Source organism: Cucumis melo, chromosome 1 (genome assembly GCF_025177605.1).
Source record: "Cucumis melo cultivar AY chromosome 1, USDA_Cmelo_AY_1.0, whole genome shotgun sequence".
NCBI lineage: Eukaryota > Viridiplantae > Streptophyta > Magnoliopsida > Cucurbitales > Cucurbitaceae > Cucumis > Cucumis melo.
In genome coordinates, this window is record NC_066857.1 from 7,368,344 (window position 1) to 7,387,895 (window position 19,552).

The 19,552-nt window shown below is 35.1% G+C and overlaps 1 protein-coding gene and 1 long non-coding RNA gene across 2 annotated transcripts; one reads left to right on the forward strand and one right to left on the reverse strand.

The window, feature by feature from the left end:
* Positions 1 to 6,723: 6,723 nt before the first annotated feature.
* On the reverse strand, positions 6,724 to 8,649 carry LOC103500068 (protein ANTAGONIST OF LIKE HETEROCHROMATIN PROTEIN 1). Its single transcript, XM_008463260.3, has 2 exons — positions 8,357 to 8,649; positions 6,724 to 7,977 (listed from the first exon to the last, which is right to left on the reverse strand). The coding sequence occupies exons 1-2, from the start codon at positions 8,502 to 8,504 to the stop codon at positions 6,923 to 6,925; spliced, it is 1,203 nt and encodes a 400-aa protein (XP_008461482.2). The 5' UTR covers positions 8,505 to 8,649; the 3' UTR covers positions 6,724 to 6,922.
* An 8,222-nt stretch (positions 8,650 to 16,871) lies between these two features.
* LOC107991833 (uncharacterized) lies at positions 16,872 to 17,260 on the forward strand. The gene is made up of 2 exons (XR_001764105.2): positions 16,872 to 16,943; positions 17,016 to 17,260. It is a non-coding gene; the product is annotated as an uncharacterized LOC107991833 (long non-coding RNA).
* The last annotated feature ends 2,292 nt before the right edge of the window (positions 17,261 to 19,552 follow it).

Here is a 19,552-nt window from a genome sequence, read left to right on the forward strand (position 1 = left end):
AAGGCAGAAAGAGAAAGTCACCAGTCAGTGCCTAACCTTGATCGATGTTCAACCTTTCGAAGGCTAACTATGACTTCTTGAAAAGAGAAAAACACATGTCAGGCCTCAACGACTACAAGACCATCAACCTTTGAAAGGCTACGCATGGCTAGAAAGAAAAATATACGGTTTGTGCTCAAATTTTTTATCATTTTGGATATGGATACCCACATGTCAAAATTGGTTCCAACATAGGTACATAGAAGAAGAATCAATATCTCACGGCGTTAGTTTAATGTTGCATTAAGCACAAAGACATCAAGAATTTCCATGGTAAGGAGTTTCCTTGTGAGGCAAAGGGGAGGGAGAAATTCATAGCAAGATTCCTTGAAGGTGAAAATGTGTGATGTTATACTAACTAATCCTGAAAAGGAAGGCTCAAAACAGGGAGAAGGTGAAATTTCATGTCATCACATCACCATAATTGAAGAATCAGAGATTGAAACTCTTAAAGAAGACGCAGAAGATGTCCCACAGAGTTTAGAGAATGGTGGTTAATCTACCATAGATAAGCTAAAGAAGGTGAATCTTAGTACAATAGAGGAACTGGACCCAACTTTCATTAATGCATCTCTCTTTTATGAAGAAGACGGTAAATACATAAGTTTGTTCACCAAGTATAAGAACATCTTTGCTTGGTCATACAAGGAGATGCTGAGACTTGATCCAAAAGTAGCAGTTAATCATCTTATAATCAAACTAGGGTATCAATCGATTAACCAACCGCAGCAACACTTTCAACCAGAGCTTATTCCCTAAATAAAGGCTGAAGTCAAAAATTTGATCGAAGCAGAATTCATTCACGAGGTCAAATATGCAACCTGAATAGCAAGCATTGTCCTTGTTAGAAAAAAAAGAATGGCCAGCTTTGCATTCGTGTAGACTTTCGTGACTTGAATAATGCATGCCTTAAAGATGACTTTCCTCTGCCCATCATGGAAATCAAGGTTGTTGCAACCACTAGGCACGAGGCATTATTCTTTATGGATGGTTCGTTTGGATATAACCAAATATGGATGACCCTTTCAGATGAAGAAATGACAACCTTCAAGACTCTAAAGGAAATATATTGTTACAAGGTGATGCCTTTCGAATTGAAAAATGTTGGTGTTACTTATCAACACACTATGCAAAAAGTGTTTAACGATATGCTACATAAGCATGTCGAGTGCTATATTGATGACCTTATGGTCATATCTAAAAGAGGACATTAACATTTGAAGGATCTAAAAGTTGTGTTTGATTGCTTACAAAAATATCAACTGATAATGAACTCTCTCGAGTGCGCACTCGGTATGACTTTAGGAAAGTTTCTTGGTTTCATTGGAAGCCACCAACAGATTGAGATAGTCCAAGATTTATGTCATTTAAAAGATGTCAAGGCCAAAGGATTTATACGACCTAAGAATTCTCCAGGGACGACTGGCTTACATTCAAAGGTTCAATCCCAATCTGACTGGTTGATTGTAACGTCTCAAAGATTAAAGTAATTTTAAATTTAATTACCTTAATTTTATTTAATTATGTTGGAATCATTGGGTGTAAATTTTTAGTTATTTTTTTTAGAATGAATTGATTTTATGAAAATTAAAATTAATTAAATATTCGATGGATCAATTTTTAATTAATTAGAGGATTTGATTTTTGGTGTTATGGAAATTTAAATTTAAGTTGTATGATAGGTGGTTTTAAGTAAAATGGTGAATTTTTATGGAATTATGGTTATGTATATATATACATATAATCAATTTATGGACTGAAAATAATTATATTGTGATAATATAATTATCTAAGAAGTATATTATATAATTATGTTTTTGGGAAGAGAAAAAGTTGATTTGATGGAAGTTATGGAGGAAAGAGAAAAGAAATTACGGATATTTGTTCTTTGAACAGAGAAAATAAGAAGAAAAGATAATAATAATAATAATAAACAAAGGAAAATATATTATTATTACTATTGTTATTATTATTAATTTAAATAACAAGTGTCCCTTGAATCACGTGCCTCTACAACTATTCATCATCTTCTTCACTCTCCTTCTTCTCCCTTCAACCCTAGCCGCCACTTAACATTGTCGTCCACCTTTCGTTGTCGAGCAGTGTCGTCCAGTCGTTAGTCGTGCTCATCATTCTCCGACCATGCTCCAACGAAGCCCATCTGAACCCAATCTTTGTCGTCGTTGCCAAAACACGTTCAAAATTGTTGAAGCCATTCCAAGCCGTTTCTATTTTGGCTAGCAAGCACATCCAGGATCTAGCCGTGCGCGTCTGCCATCTGAGTTGAGTCCTCTGTCCAAGCCATTCGAGCCACAAGTTGTCCTCCTTCTTTCCTCTTGTTTAGCCAAGCCACCAGTGAGCTAAGTTAAACCATTTTCCTATTTTGGTGAGTATTTGATTGGGTTTTAGGTATGCTCATTAAATATTAAGTTTGGTTCTAAATAATTTAATTTTGGATTTGAGTGGATTATGTTTCCTTGAAGGCTATTGGCAAAAATTGTTGGAGTAAATTGTGGAATTCTCCCAACTAAGGTTGTTTTGGTCGCAACTCAGCTTTGGGGATTGGGTTATTTGAATTCTAACTGTCAACCAAGATTTTTAAGCTAATCTCTCCGAATTTTTAAGCTTTCTCTCATGTAAGAGATTCTACTACTAGACCTCATAAATAGAATTAAGAGCTTGCATGTATTTATTGTTATGCATTGATGTAGTTAAGATGCATAATGTGTTGATATTGAGAACTGGTATGAATTACTGATATTGATGACTGATATGGATGATTGATATTCACTCCATGTTATGATATTTATAATATGCTACATGTTATGGACTATGGTATTCTGTTAATTTTGTCTATTAGGGTTGTCCCTCGAGATTACCACCTTCACATATTTATGATTGTGTGAGTTCAACAGGACCACCAGTCTGTCATAATATGTTTTATGAGTGGTTTGACGGGGTCACTTATAACCCAATTCTCTTAGGTGTTCCTTCGGGTTCACTAACAGACCAGATATGTTCCTATGGGATCACTAGATTACGTGTACTCGGGAGCACGATAGTTTTTTATACTTCTTTTCGGGACCCTAATGGAAAGTTAACAGACACCTAGCAGGACTAGTACTGGGTCCTTTACAGACGATATATTTATACTAGGGTCCCTTAAAGAGTATATACTTATACTAACTCTTTTTATGTTTAATTTTTCAAGCAAAGGTAGAGGTAGAGGAAAGCTGGCAAATGACAAGGGTCTGTGACGTGCCATAGGAAAATTTTATGTTGCTTCCACCTTCCATGTTTTCAGTATTTGATCTTTAGTATTTTTGTTTGAATTTATCGAACTTATAAAGTATTTTTATGTTATTTTTCTTTAGAAGTTAGATAAAGCACGAACTAGGACTAAATTTGTTAGTATTTATTTCTATTTTTTTCCAAATTATTAGTTATAATGAGTATTTGAAAGTCTTTATTAAGAACTTAGTTTTTCTCTTTCTCTTTTGAATGGAATACGAATTTTATTGGTTTTGATAGTAATGACCACAACTTAGTATAAAAAGTTGGGTCGTTACATCGGTGCCAACCTTTTCAAAAGTTAAAGAGAAAATGAGAAAATTTGGTGTGGGATAAGGCTTGCCAAAATGCCTTTGATGGCTTAAAGAAATACTTGCTTAGTTCTCTAATTGCTAGGAGCTCTTGTACCTGACAAGTCATTATACTGTACATTGTTCCACAAGGAAGGTCACTAAGGGCATTGTTGGCATAAGAGGAGGATAAGGGAAGAAAACGTGCTCTCTACTATATAAGCATAACCTTAGTTGGCCGAAGCCAACTATTCTTCCATTGAGATAATGTGCCTTGCAGTTTTCTTTGCCATCTATAAGTTGAGGTATTATATGCAAGCCTCCACGATTCATTTAGTGGCAAAGGCAGACCCTATAAAGTACATTATGTCCAGGGCAATCATCTTTGGACGCTTAGCCAAATGGGCAGTTCTGCTCTAGCAATATGACATTGTCTATATTCCACAAAAGGTGATAAAAGGACAAGCGCTAGCAGACCACCCGACTCCGCCAAATTTGAAGTTATGTGAAGACTTGCCAGACAATGAAGTTTTCTTCATGAATCATATAAAATCAGGCATAGGCACTCAACCGAGAGAGAATCAGATAATCAATACAAGTGGTGTGGGAGCATGTTTATGACTTCAAGTCTTCATGAATCATATAAAATCAGGCATAGGCACTCAACCGAGAGAGAAACTCCTGAAGCTGACCAGATTACAAGGCTCCAACTTTAAGAATATCACGTGCTCCGTTTTCTCAAATCAGGCATAGGCACTCAACCGAGAGAGAATCAGATAATCAAGCACTAGAGATCGAATCACATTTTTATCTTGCCTTAAAATATTTTAAGTTTGGTTTTGTTTGGTATTTTTTTACTCCAAAAATCTCGGTATTTAGATCTTTTACATTTGTTTTGCATCTAAGTTAACTTTTACAACAGTGATTTTAGGATTGAGTTATTGATTTATTGATGTTATGTTTTTACTTTTTTATAAAAAAAAATGATAAATGATTTCGTAGTAGAAGAAGAAGTATATTGGAATGGAAATTGGATTTCAGCTGAGATAAGGGATTACCTTTAAAATTGGGTAAAGACTAGTTTGGGTATTATATTTTTGTATGGTGTACTTGAATGTCTTGAATTTAAATGCAAACGTAGATATATAAAATGTCATTTATGAAAACTCTTCCTAAGAAACAAGATGTGAATTGTATATGCTATAGCTATGTTTTGCGGGAGTCGTGAATACCATTTTTAGTTTAAGTTAGAAAAGAAAAACATTTAAGTTAACCAAGTGATTTAAGTCATATAGGTTAAAATCTTTGTCATGTTAAAGACTATTTGTCTAATGCTAATACTCATCAAGATAGATGGGCAAGGTAAACTACTTCAACAATATATTATAAATAACAATATTTGCATTTCAAATCGACGTGAAAAAAGCTCAGTCCAAGTATATCTTATGTTGCCTTTTCAATTGCTAACCACAGTTGTTTAGAGGGTTGAAGTGTAATTCGAATCGTCAGAAATCAAAGGAGTGTTGGAGAGCATGAGTATTAGAAGATCGAGTGGAAATGAGATCGTGAAGTATGAAAACAGTGAGAAAAAATATAAGTAATTGAAAAAGGAACAAAAATGAGATCCTGAGGTTTGAAAACAACGAGAAAAATGGTTCAATTGATTGTGGAAACAGAATAAGTTTTGTATTACAAATTGAACTCAAAATGTTAAATTTATGCATGGATTTTGGATTACATTACGTTACAAACTCATTACATTAAAGTAGATCACACCTTAGCTACAAAATGAGCAGCTTGAGTCAAATGTGTTGGGAAGCCATCCAAAACATTTGGATGCACCAATGCGTAATTTAGTTATAATTGGAATAAAATTACAAAGAAAATATATGAGTAAGAAAAACACTCACTACAGCTTGATCTTCTCCAATTATCTTCTGGTGTCTTTCTTTGCACACTGCAATCCCTCTGATATAGATGCAGAATAGTTCTCCCTCAAAATGTACGGCTTCAAAATTATAGGATTAAAGATCAAATGCACAAACAAAAGAAAGCAATAAGCATGCGTCTTAAGCTGTGATTAATTCATGAGTCCAACATGGAGGAGTTGTGGGCCCTAGTCGCTCTTTTTTATTCTACTTGAATGAAATGAATTAAAAGCTTAAAAAATGAAATTTTGTGAGGTCAGTTGTGGAGTAATTGTACTCGAACATAAATTTCATGTAAACTAAGTTGTCTGTTACGCTTTCCAGATGCAACTTCTACATTTTCCTGGGAAACCATGAAAGGATTAAAGGAACCAAAGATAAACTCAATGAAAAAGCTTTCAAGGTGCCGATAACAGGCTTCAACTCTATACTCATTTCCTTCATTTCTGTTATCAGAATGAGAAAGTTACAATCCACAACCCGAAAGTGCTGCAATTTGACTCAATAGGCTAATAAGGAGTCGACTCCTCTTAAATGATGTGAGATACTCCGTTCCCTACACCGTGCTACTTTGTAACTTCATCTCCTCTCTTGCATAACTGTAGCAAATAGGAGCTTTTTTTTTTCCTTTTTTTTTTTAAGAAACAAATTTCATTGGTAAATTGATGCTCAAATTTACAAAAGAAAGGCGAAAAGACCAACCCAACGGAGCTACAAAAGATGTCTCCAATTGGTCAAAAGGGAAGAAAGAGAATAAGATCTATAGACGGTTGTGCATTTGCACCAAGTCAGAGCAAGGAATGTAATGTGTTCTATCAAAGGCGATTCCCTTATCGTTTGGAGAAGCGGTTCACGTTCATTCCAAATGCCCCATAAGAAGGCCTTAATAAGGTGCATCCACATAATTCTCTTACCATCTGTGAATGGTTGACCGGTTAGGGTATAAGTGAGGAGATTAATGATCTCATTCAGAAGGGCAGTCAGTAACCCAAAGGAGAGAGCAATTTCCCTTCCAAAATCTAGCAGCATAATTGCAAGTGATGAACAAATAGTCAGGTGTATCAGGTTCTGCCGTACATAAGGGCTGCAATTAGGTGAGAGAGCAATGGGGCCGTACATAGGGGCTGCAGTAAGGTAAGCGCCGCTGAACTTTGCCACGTTTATTAAGAGCCCTGTAACTAATCTCCCAGAGGAAAATTGGAGTTTTCATTGAAGAATATATACTTACAGAAACTAACATGACATGACTTAAATACTCCTCTTCACAATGGGGAAAATTTCGAACAAAATATGCATTGCTTCATCAGTGTAAATACAAATCTAAGTTATACTAGATCGTTGACAAGTTCTGGGAAACCTATGCAATTTTGGGTCTTATGAAGAACAAACTCTCTCTTTATTTTGATGCAAGTGCTTGGCTAAGTTTTCCCTTAGATTGTTCCCCAATGGATCTAACTGTTTACAACAATGCTCCTGATATCCCAAATCGTGATGACCAGATAAAGCAACATCTGGTTGCAACTCATCTCCATTGTCAATTATAATGTTTTGAAGTAAACAGCATACCAGTATAATGCTTGGCAGCTTCCGCTTATCGGGTCTCCACATCACCTTGTTGAGGATTCTCCAGCTTCCCTTCAACTGAGAGAATGCCCTCACAGCAAGCGATTTCGCAGCTCCTTGCACAGCATTGAAGTTGAATTTCAACGGCGATAGGTTGTCACTTTCGTAAGGAGTAATCAACCAAGGAAGAAGAGGATAACCAACTCCACCAACTAAGTATTCTCTGATTTCTGACCCTCCAGAGAACTTCTTTACATTCCCATTCAAGCGTTCACCGGCATCGCATAGTTTGAAAATTTGTGAGCACTTCAATAACCTACTAGTTGTCATGGCCCCAGGCCAACCAGTTACAATGTCAAGAAATCTCATCTGGTGATCAACAATTCCCTGCAAGAACATACTGTAATTATTGTTGGTATCACACCAATCATCTGATGTTTGTACAGCTGGAAGTGTCATAATGATGTGCGTTGCATCTATGGCTCCACAACAATTAGGCAAACTAAAGCAAGCTTCAAAATGTGATTTGATTTCCTCCAACCTAGAGGAACTCGGCCACTGAAGATGGTGCTTCGCACGTTGCTCCAAAGCTTCGACAAATCTCCAAGTAACCTGAGAGACTGTGGACTGGCCAACTCCAAAGGCAGCTCCCACAGAAACTTGTGATTCTCCCGATGCCAATCTTCGCATAGCAATTGCAACCTGCTTCTCCACACTAAGAAGTCTCCCTTCAATATTGATAAGCCCAGACGGTGGCCTTGAAATGAGATCTTCTCGTACGAGGGAACAAATGTAGTCGAAAGTTTTCTTCGAAGTTCGAAAGAAATACTTGAATCCAACTGCTTCATCATCACCTCCAGGAGAACCTATATTTAGAAAGATGTTTGAAAATGCCTCAGCAATCAAAGTTAAGACTGAAAATGTGTAATGAGCAACAGTTCATAAATTCCCAACTCTTCAACCATAGCACCCTAAACCTGAATCATTCTCAGCATTCCAATTATTACAAAAAAAAAAAAAAATCCTATTCAATTCTCAGAACTGATCTAAATGGCTAAAATTTTCAAACTTTCTCTCTCGACGAAAGCTCTCACACTACTCCTACAGCTACTAAAAAGAAAAGGGCAGAAAATATTCAACATTTCAAAATGATCCAGCCAAAAGAAATATGAAGTTCAACTCAAAAAAAAAAAAAAAACAAAACAAAACAAAAATGAAGTAGAAATGTTAGGATTGGGGAGTGACCTGAGAGGGAACAGTTTTTGTGCCAGAAAATTTCCCACCAATCAGGGTCTGATGCTCTGGGTTCCATGGGAACAACGCTCAAATTTTTACGTTTCTTCAGTTTCTTGGAATCCTTGTTGCGCTTTTTCGATTTCTTTGTAGGCGCCATTTCTGATTGAACAAGGAATCAATGGTCCAACGCCCGGACTCTTCTCTGTTCCGTTCGTGGGTTCGTTCGCACCGCTCGTCCTGCTTCCAGATTCGTGATTTGCTCGTGAAATCTGTCAGGTTCGTTCGCAAGGTTCGAATTTTGGATTTGCTCTTTAATCCTTACTCGCGATATCCAAGACCCCCGCCGGTTCGGTCCGGTCCGATAAAAGTGGTTGGTTTGTTTATTCTGTTTTTGGTCCAAAAGTTTGGTTAACTTATAAAAGTCCATTCAGACAAATTATTTTTTTAGAATTTCTGATTTGTTTTTACTCTTTTATAACGATCTTTCAAATCTAATAGTTCTTCTTCTTCCCGATTTTTTCACGATCGTTGTTTTCGAGTTATTCATCTCATCTTTTATATATCTTTCATCTTGATCATTCTTTGCCTTTTTCGTAATTTTCAACAACATTTGCTCTCATATCCATCGTCTTTGATAACATTGTTTCTCTTTTTGTCATCTTGAACAATCAAGATCATCTATATTGCTCTGTTAATATCGTCTCGATGATTTTGGTTTCCGTGAGTATTCTAAATATTGTTTTTTGTTTGAACTATTTAGTTGATTATAAAATTTTGTTCGGAATTATATATTTCGACATCAAGATAGAATACTTAGATAGTTTAGAATATGTAGGTATTAAATTAAGACATTTTGTATTTCGTTATGAATATCGTTGAAGATTTTAATGATCGTTTATACGTCGAACTAAGAATTTATATTTCAGTATGAATGTCGTTTTTGTTTTTTGTTGTTTGTAAGAATTTAAAGTTTTTTTTTCGTTTAGAACTTTTAAGAATTACTGTAAGAATTGTGTATTTCATTATGAAGATCGATAATTTGAAGTTTTTCACGATAATTTTTATTGAATTACTTGATCGTTTACCACTATCAATATCATCATTTATTGATAAAGACAATTGTTTTGCTATGTGTGAACACGATCTTTCATCTTTATGAACACAAAAATTTTCAATATTTGTATGATCAACGTCTTTAAACAATCCTTTAGTTTATTTTATACGATGGTTTAATTTATTTTATACAATCGTCTATAGTTGTTAAATGATCGTTTAGTATTTAAAATCTTTTTTGCACAATCATTTATTTAGTTTTTGCATTGTGTTTATTTTTATTGTTTAGTACATTTTATTCTCTTATTCTGTGATAGATATCTATCTAATTCTTTCTTTCACCATTAAATACTTAATTATATTTCTTTTTTTTTTCAGATTATAATGTATATTTCTATTGTTGTTTTTCATAGAGGTCAATGGAATGGCTGCAATGTTTATGAAAATTACTTAGTGTCCGAAATTTTGATAGATATGCAAGTTAGCTTTAATTCTTTGGTTGCTTTGACATGTGAACAAATTGAATTGGATAAATCAGTAGAATTATCTATGTTACTTGATTTTGATAAAACCAATGTTCAAATTATGGTGCCAATAAAGAAAGACAATAATGTTGTGACAATTTAAATTCTGAAATCAATTTAATTTCAAGAATAAGTTTCCAAAAATGGTATTGTCTAATTACATTAAAAATAGAAGATTTCAAAATTACTTTAAAGGCACTAATAGACATATACCCAGAAAGAGACCCACTATTAGGTCTGTTAGGTTAATAACAATTAGCTTTCTATTAAGGGGTACCCTACATAAAACAGTCTAGTGGTTCCGTAGAACGCACACATCAATCAGTCTAGTAATCCCGAAGGATACACGTATCAGTCTAGTGATCCCGAAGGATATACGTATCAGTTTAGTGATCCCGAAGGATGCACATATCAGTTTAGTAATCCCAAAAGATGCACATATCAGTCTAGTAATCCCGAAAGATGTACATATCAGTCTAGTGATCCCGAAAAATACATGAATCAGTCTAGTGATCCCAAAGGATGCACTTATCAGTCTAATGATCCCGAAGGATACACGTATCAGTCTAGTGATCCTGACGGATGCACCTATCAGTCTAGTAATCTCGAAGGATACACGTATCGATCTATTGATCCCGAAGGATGCACATATCAGTCTAATGATCCTGAAGGACACCGTGCCTACAAGGTACACTACCCCAATAAATAAAGCTAACCATTACCCCTCAATCCATACTAAATCGTCTACAACAGTCACATCATAATATCGTTCAACTAGCAATTCAATTTATAAGCTTAGTCAGTCAGATAGTTTAGGTTTAGTCAACAGTTTCATCTATCACTATACATATATCCAATCCACACGATGCTGTTACATTACCTAAACCCAGTCAACAAGTCAAATCATCACTTTGTAAATTCATCTGACAGTCACTTCGTCTCAATCCAAACCCTAGCACAACTACAAGTAATCTATATTGTGCTTAACGTCCATATTCAGTCTACATCAGAGTCCATCAGCGAATACACAACCTACACATGAGGTTTTGAACCTTTAGTCCATCAATGGCATAATTCAGTAATATGTAACCCAACAACATAATTCAGCTATACACAAAATCAAGATTTTCTTACTCCATCGACCTCACTATTTCAATTAACAGCACGACCCATCAATATAGCTATATTACACAGAACATCCGGGCATCCGTACTCCATCAGTAGAACAACTCATTCAAATGTGTACAAACTATGCATAACATTTTAGGCATCCAAGCCTCATCAACAGAACAACCCATTCACATCTATATAAGTATAAGCTACAACTAACAATCATGTCACCTTTAATTAGTCAAGAGTGCATACTAGTGATGTTTTCTAGGCATACATGCATCAATTAGTTCAGTATAGTCGCTATTGTATAATCTTCATATGAGTTACTACGTTTTCTGTCTCGATTTGGGATCCAGTAGTAAGAAATCCCTTACCTGAGATTTAGCTACAATCCTTGTTCGAGTCAACATCCAAATGAATCAACCTATACACGAACATAAGGATTTAAACAATAACACGACCAAAATTCACATTTAAAATGCTCCAACACAATAATAAACCTACTGGTTTTTGCGTTTGTGCTTTAACCTGCTGATACACCAAACATTTACTGACAAATTCTGCCACCTCTCTCTTCATATTACGCCACCAATAAACTCATTTCAGGTCCTGATACATCTTTGTACTACCTGGGTGCATGGAAACTGGGAAACTATGAGCCTCAGTCAATAATTCTATTTTAATCGCGCTGTTTACAGGCACACAAAGGCGCCTCTCAAACAAAAGCCCACCATCAGAGGATATGGAGAACTCAACAGCTTGTCTGCTTCTGCTAGGCAACGCTTCTCAACCAAATAAGGATCGTTACGCTGAGCAACAATAATCTTCTATCTCATAGTCAGTTGCACCGACAATTGAGTTAACCGCGAGGTAACTGAAAATCTCGATATAACGGAGTCTGTCTGGTAATAAGTGCTGCTGAATGTGATACCTTTCTACTAAGAGCATCAGCTACTACATTCTCCTTACTTGGATGACACAATATCTCATAATCGTAATCCTTTACTAATTCAAGCCATTTTCGTTGTCTCATATTCAACTCCTTCTGAGTGAAGAAGTATTTCAAACTTTTATGATCCGTAAAGATCTATATCTTTTTACCATACAAGTAATATTTCCATATCTTCAGTGCAACAACTACTGCTGCCAACTCTAAATCATGGGTAGGGTAATTCTGCTCATGACTCTTCAACTGATGAGAAGCATAAGCGACTACCTTACCTTGTTGCATCAAAACACAACCCAAACCTTTCTTAGAAGCATCACTGTAAATTACAAAACTTCCTAAACCATCAGGTACAGTAAGAATCGGTGCAGTAACGAGCTTCTGTTTAAGGTTCTAAAAACTATCCTCATAGGCCTTGCTCCAAACAAAAGAAGCTCCCTTCCTGGTCAACTCAGTAAGAGGAGTAGCTATACAGAAAAAGTCCTCCACAAACTGTCGGTAATAACTTGCTAAACCCAGAAAGTTACGAACTTCACTGACTGTGGAAGGTCGAGGCCAACTAGTAACTGCCTCTATCTTAGCTGGATCCATAGAAACACCAGCTTTAGAAACCACATAGCCTAGAAAAGATACCTGCTTCAACCAAAACTCACAATTTGCAAACTTTGAATACAATTTATTAGCTCAAACGGTTTCTAAAACCATGCGTAAATGCTCCTCATGCTTTGCCTCTTTCTTGGAATATATCAAAGTATCGTCAATAAATACAATCACAAAAAGTGTCTAAGAAATCCCTAAACACTCTGCTCATCAAATCCATAAGCACTGCTGGGCCATTCGTCAAACCAAAGGACATCACAATAAACTCATAATGCTCATATCTCGAATGAAATGTTATTTTCAGTATATCACTATCCTTAATCCTCAATTGATGGTATTCTAATCGAAGGTCGATCTTAGAGACCACAGTAGCTCCCTGCAACTAGTCAAATAGATCATCAATCCTGGGCAAAGGATACTTGTTCTTAACAGTTACCTTATTCAACTCTTTGTAGTCAATACACAAGCGCATCGACCCATCTTTCTTTTTAACAACAAAACTGGTGCTCCCCAAGGTGACACACTCGGTCGAATAAAGCATTTGTCAAGCAACTCCTGCAACTGCACTTCCAGCTTTTTCAACTCTACTAAGGCCATTCTGTATGGAGCTTTAGATATAGGAATGGCACCAAGCTCTAGCTCAATTGAAGAATCAATCTCCTTTTGAGGTGGTTATCCTTGAAGCTCTTCTGAAGAGACATTAGAATACTCCCACACCACCGATTCAGATAACAAATAAACTTTGGTCTCCCTAGTGTCTACCACGTTAGCCAAGATACTCCAAGTAACTTGGTCCAGCAACTTACTAGCTTTCATAGCTAAAATAACTTTTAGTAGAACTACAGGTCTAGCCTCATTGTACTTGAAACTAGCCTCTATCGGAGCTACCTGCTTGCTTAACAGTCTAAGTTTGCATGGTTAAAACCACATTTCATTTTCAAACTTCAAACTAGTAACTTTTATTCATGGTAGACTCAAAATAGTTTCTTAAAGTTCCATCAAAACAGTTATGCACAAACGATTTCCTTGTTTCTTCTCCAATATCTCAATTCTAAACATAATCCAATGCACTTGCTAATTTGATCTTAGCTACGTACTTAGTTTCCTTTAAAAATACCAATACAACTTTTTGCTTAGATTTACAATTACAAAACAGTCAATTAAGTTGATTACATCCTACCTCTCTGCGTACTTGACCATCCATTCGAGCACCTCTAAGTGGTGACTTTTTTTTTTCTAAATTTTACCATCAAATCCTTCGCCATTAAATCATAACATTCATGTAATTCAACTTTAATACAGGTAAACTTATGTGCATAAACATAAACTTGTATCTTAGAAACATATCTGGTGAGTGACGAAGGACCGAATAGCCATAGGGACAAAAATTAAAGACTCACATCGTAAGTTAGTTTACAGAACCTAAAACTTAGGCTCTGATACTAACTGTAACGACCCAACTTTTTAGACTAAGTTGAGGTTACTACTTATTGTTAAGACTCGATAGTAAACACACAAACTAAAAAAAAGACCTGCTTACGATTCATTAAAAACCTTTAATACATAAGAAAAGCAATTTCGGACACTATTTTAAATCACTTTCCAAAAGTTTCAAAACATAATCCATGAAGTCATCAAAACAAAACAGAAGAACATTTGCTCTAACCATGACTCCATTTAATAATTAAAAAGAAATAGAAATAACAAATACGTTCAGCGGATGCATTAAAAATTAGACATGTCCATCTGGCCTTCATGCATCCTTCTTGTCTCTCGTCGTTCTGCTCCTCGCGTTACCTTTGCCAAAAAAAGTTAAAGAGTAAAGGGTGAGTATAAAAAAATATACCCAGTAAGGGACCCACTACTGGGGCCGTTAGGGTAATAAGAGTTAGTTTCCTATTAAGGGGTACCCTACATAAAACAGTCTAGTGGTTCCATAGAATGCACACATCAATCAGTCTAGTAATCCCAAAGGATACACGTATTAGTCTAGTGATCCCGTCAGATTCACATATCAGTCTAGTGATCCCGAAGGATACACTTATCATTCTAGTGATCCCGAAGGATGCACATATCAATCTAGTGATCCCGAAGGATACACGTATCAGTCTAGTGATCCTAAAGGATGCACATATCAGTCTAGTGATCCTGAAAGATACACGTATCATTCTAGTGATCTCGAAAAATGCACATATCAGTCTAGTGATCTCGAAGGACACAGTGCCTACAAGGTATACTAACCCCATAGATAAAGCTAACCATTACCCCTCAATCCATGCTAAACCGTCTACAATAGTCACATCACAATATCGTTCAACTAGCAGTTCAGTTTATAAGCTTAGTCAGTCAGACAGTTTAGGTTTAGTCAACAGTCTCATCTATCACTATACATATATCCAATCCACACAAAACTGTATAACTCAAGAATTCGAGCGTCACCTCTTTAACACCTTCAAGCATCAAAAGTTAACTCGACCAATAAGTCGAACGTTTTATTCCAACATTTATACTCAAATCGGTTGTAGAAAATGTTAAGAACTCATTAAATCACCCTTACCAAAACTCACCATGACTCAGCGCGGATGAAAATGGCTTAAGTGGCTCGGTGAACAAGGAGATCGACTTGGCTTGGGAGGCAGCTTGGCTAGAGTCGGCTCGGATTGGCTCGGTTCGGATTGGCTCGACTCGATTTAGCTTAGCTTTGTTCACGGTTCGGCTCGGTTAAATAGGCATCGGCTCGAGTCTGAGCACGGTGTGAACCACTTGAAGTCAGCGAACACGAACGACTGCTTTCGAGGGTACATCAGTGGCGAGCGTTTTGTGGATGATAGGCGAAGAAGCAGCGGTGGATTTGAGGGCTTCGTCGGACGGCACACAAGGACGAAAAGGTGACGACACGAACGGCAGGGCTTCAACGATGGAGATAGATCTGGTCGATTGAAACCTTCTCAACAAATTGTCGACGAACACGAGACGCTTTGGCTTAGCTAAAAAGATGCGACCGTGACGGCTCGACGTCCGATTGAAGACATAAAACTGACGGTTGTGGCGGTGAATGGAGGACAATAACGCGGTACGGAGTATTGGTTGCTTCGATTGAGCAAACGGCGAACGAAGGTAAGCCGAAGCTTCCACGAACCGCGCGACTTAAATCTGAACAACAGAATTTCGTGGAGCTACGACTTGGGCGACTGAGATGGTGGTCGGACTTCGCATGAGTGCAGCGAACGAATGGGTGCGCGACCGTGGCGGCTTGCGCGGACGACGAAAGAGAATGAGAGATTAAAGGCGATGGTCGGCGTGAAGAAAAAGAAGAAGAAATCGATGGGGGTTTGCAGCGCGCGGGAGAGAACAGAGAAAAAGAAATTTAGGTTAGAATTTAAATAAAAAAATATATAAAAATATATAAAAATAATAAATAATAATATAGTAATAATATTTATATTATATTATTATTATATTATTTTATATTATATCATATTATTAAAACTTTATACCCTTCTTTTCCTTTTTCTTTTCTCTTCTAGCCAAATAAACCCAAAAAATTTTAAATCCTCAAAAATTAGTATAAATCGTTGAAATTACCTCAAAATTTTGAGGCGCTACATCTATCATCCAGAAAAAAAATTGAAGACAACAAGCACCAATGGAGACCAATTCCAAAGAGCTAAGATGAAATTATGTATTTCATGGAATGTTTGACTACGTTTGATGGTCCCGACCATAAGTCGCAATCATAAAGTGCGGTGAGTCCATTGGTCAGTCAGTAATCCGTCGTAGGGAATACGATTAATGGTATACATGATTTATTACTTGCAAGAAAGGACAAAAAATATAGAAAAAGCTTCAATTTCTCCATGGATCAATGACATCTATCTTCCTACTTATTATAAAGCTAATAATAATATTAATAATAAATGAATAAGAATAATAAATATGTTAGTTATTAAATATGTACAATAATTAAAGTAATGTCATTATGAAGTTGTTTATTAAGTGGAAGAAATTTCAACAGTTTGGTTTAGTACGAAGATGGATTCTTATCCATTATTTATTATTAGTATAAATAAATATAGCTTTTAGGATTTTAAGATCAACAAGAATCTTATCAGATAAGGTGTCTTATCTTGTCTTATTCGATCTTATCTTCTTTTTAAAAATCTTATCAGATAAGAGGTTTTTTCTTGTCTGATTTGATCTTATCTTTTAATTTTTCAAATTTCAATTATGTTTCAAATCTGGGGTCTATAAATAGACTTCCAAATTGTAATGCAAAGCATATTGCGAAATATCATCGAGCTCTAAAACACTAAGCTCCTAATATTCCGACTGCTTCCTTCTTGTGTTGACATTACAAAAGGTAAAATCTTATTATATTCTTAGATTGATGTGTAGAGTCATACTCTAAACTGAGGTTTTGTTTTCTTATTAGGTTTTGCAAGAATCTATCCATTGGAGCAGTGAAGCCATATTGGAGTAACTAATTGATTTATAAGACTTTTTGTAGCGTTGGTAGCAAATTTTTGGTTGCAATGTACTTAATTTAAGCTTGTTGATAGCAAAAAGACGTCTTTGTTTATTCTTTCATTGTAAACTCTTTACCAAAAAAAAGATTGAACAAATATTACAAAGTGTGTGATAACATATATATATTAAAGCATTGACTTTTTGTTTCCATATAGGTGTGTTGTATGGTAATGTTTGATTGAACTGGTCTGTGTAATGGCATGGCGGCAAGAAAAATAGGGATCATAAAAAAAATAGGGCAAGAAAAAAAATGTAGTAATATAGGAGTATATGACATTTGATTTTTTAAAAAAACTGTCAAGGAAAAGGTATTCTTAACAAACAATTAAAGTCTTGCTAGGTGAAATGATGACAATTAGTTATTGTCATAAAATATAAATAATGACATTTATTATCTGTCAATAATACTGAATATATGACATTTATTTTCTGTCATAAAATATAAATAATGACATTTATTATCTGTAAACAGTAAGAGATATGTGGCATTTATTTTCTGTAATGAAAAACACTTATCGTGACAGTTTTTTCAAACTGTCATAATAGACTTTCCATGACTACCAGAACAATGACTGAAAATAACTGTCAAGAATTTTTTAAATATGACAGAGTTTAACTGTCATCTTAGGCCACTTTTCTAGTAGTGGAAAATAAAAAGCGATTAACAACGTTTTGTAAGCTTGAACTAGATTTTATATGATTCAACTATAAAGATTAAATGAAGAGTAATTGTTTTAAAAGGAAAACTACTTGAAATATTTCTTAAATATAGTAAAATAGCATTATATATTAATGATGGATATTGATAGAGGTCTATTAATATCTATTTGTTTCTATCGCTGACACCAATAGATAGATGTTGACATTTATCGATAGTGACGTTTTGTTATATTTATAAATAAATTTGCTCATTTTTCTATCATTGAAAACATCCCTTAACTTAAAAATATTATATAATATGTATATGTTTATATTTTAATATATAAATGAATTATTTATAGTATTTATAGTTTGAATTACAAATTATAGTTTACATTTCTTTAAATAATATGGTAAAAGTATGGGAAAAAATCATTTTTTATATGTGTATGTTGTTATTTCAATTTAACTATTATAGTATAAGTTTTTAAAAGATTACTGTAATGACCCAACTTGTTATAACAAGCTGAGGCCATTACTATTAATATAACTAACAATTACTTTTGCATTTAAAAGAAAAAGGTGAAAAACTAAATCCTTAAATAAATAAATTCAAATACTCGTTCATAAATCATAATTTGGAAAAATAAAAATAAATGTTAGGTGAACATAGTCCTAGTTCGGGTCCTATCTAAATTTTAAAGAAGATAACATAAAATAATTAACGAGTTCCAATAAATTTTAATAAAATAATAAAAATCAAAATACTATAAATATGAAAGGCGGAAGCAATGTAATTCCCCTTATTGGCAAGTCATGGACCCTTCTTGTCATTCGCTAGATTTTCTCTACCTTCTACCAACTTTCCTCTACCTCTACCTTGCCTGAGATATTTAATATAGAAAAGAGTGAGTATAAACATATACTCAGTAAGTGACCAACTACTAGTTTCGTTAAGTGTCTGTTAACTTTCCATTAGGATTTCGTTGGGAGGTACCCAAAACTATCGTGTGTCCGATGGAACGCGCGCAATCTAGTGATTCTAAGGGAACACTCTCATCAGTCAGTAATTATCCCGAAGGAACACACATGATACTAGACTATAAGTGAACTCATCGGACCACTCATAAACATAACATGATAGACTGGTGGTCTTGCCGAATGCACACAGTCATAAATCTATGAGAAGTATTGATCCCAAGGGACATCGTACAACCTAAATTGTCAAAGTTAACAAAACACCACATGTAGCAACATCATAACATGACATGAATATCAATCGTAAAGTCCTTCATCATGTGATTAATATATCATGCATCATAAACAAAGCAATCATCACCTACAGTATATTATGCATCTTAGCTACATCAACGCATAACAGAAATTACATCCAAGCTCTTAATTTCATTAAGATTTGAGGTCTAGTAGTAGAATCTCTTACATTAAGATTAGTTAAAAATCCTCAACCAGTCAAAGCTCAAATAAACCAATCCTAAACAACATAAACAAAATTAAGTTAATAATTTTGTTAACCAAATCATCCAAATATTTATTTAGGCTTCCAAACTTATCAAAAACTTCGGTTGAAACCAAATCAAACTTGAATGGGAAAAATTGAAAAATTTGCGCCAAAAGAGTAGTCAACACCCCTTCAAAGAAAAATAATCCACCTTAACCCAAAAAATTAATTTTCTTCTACCAAAAATTTAATATTTAACTGGCATACCTAAAACCCAATCAAATATTCACCAAAAACCCCAAAAAATTGGCTTAAAGGCTACAAGTAAGGGACTACAACGGCTT

Coding starts and splice junctions, on each gene's coding strand:
- LOC103500068 (XM_008463260.3), bottom strand. CDS start 8,504: ATGGCGCCTACAAAGAAATCGAAAAAGCGCAACAAGGATTCCAAGAAA. Junction 7,978..8,356: donor CAAAAACTGTTCCCTCTCAG/GTCACTCCCCAA, acceptor TTCTAAATATAG/GTTCTCCTGGAGGTGATGAT.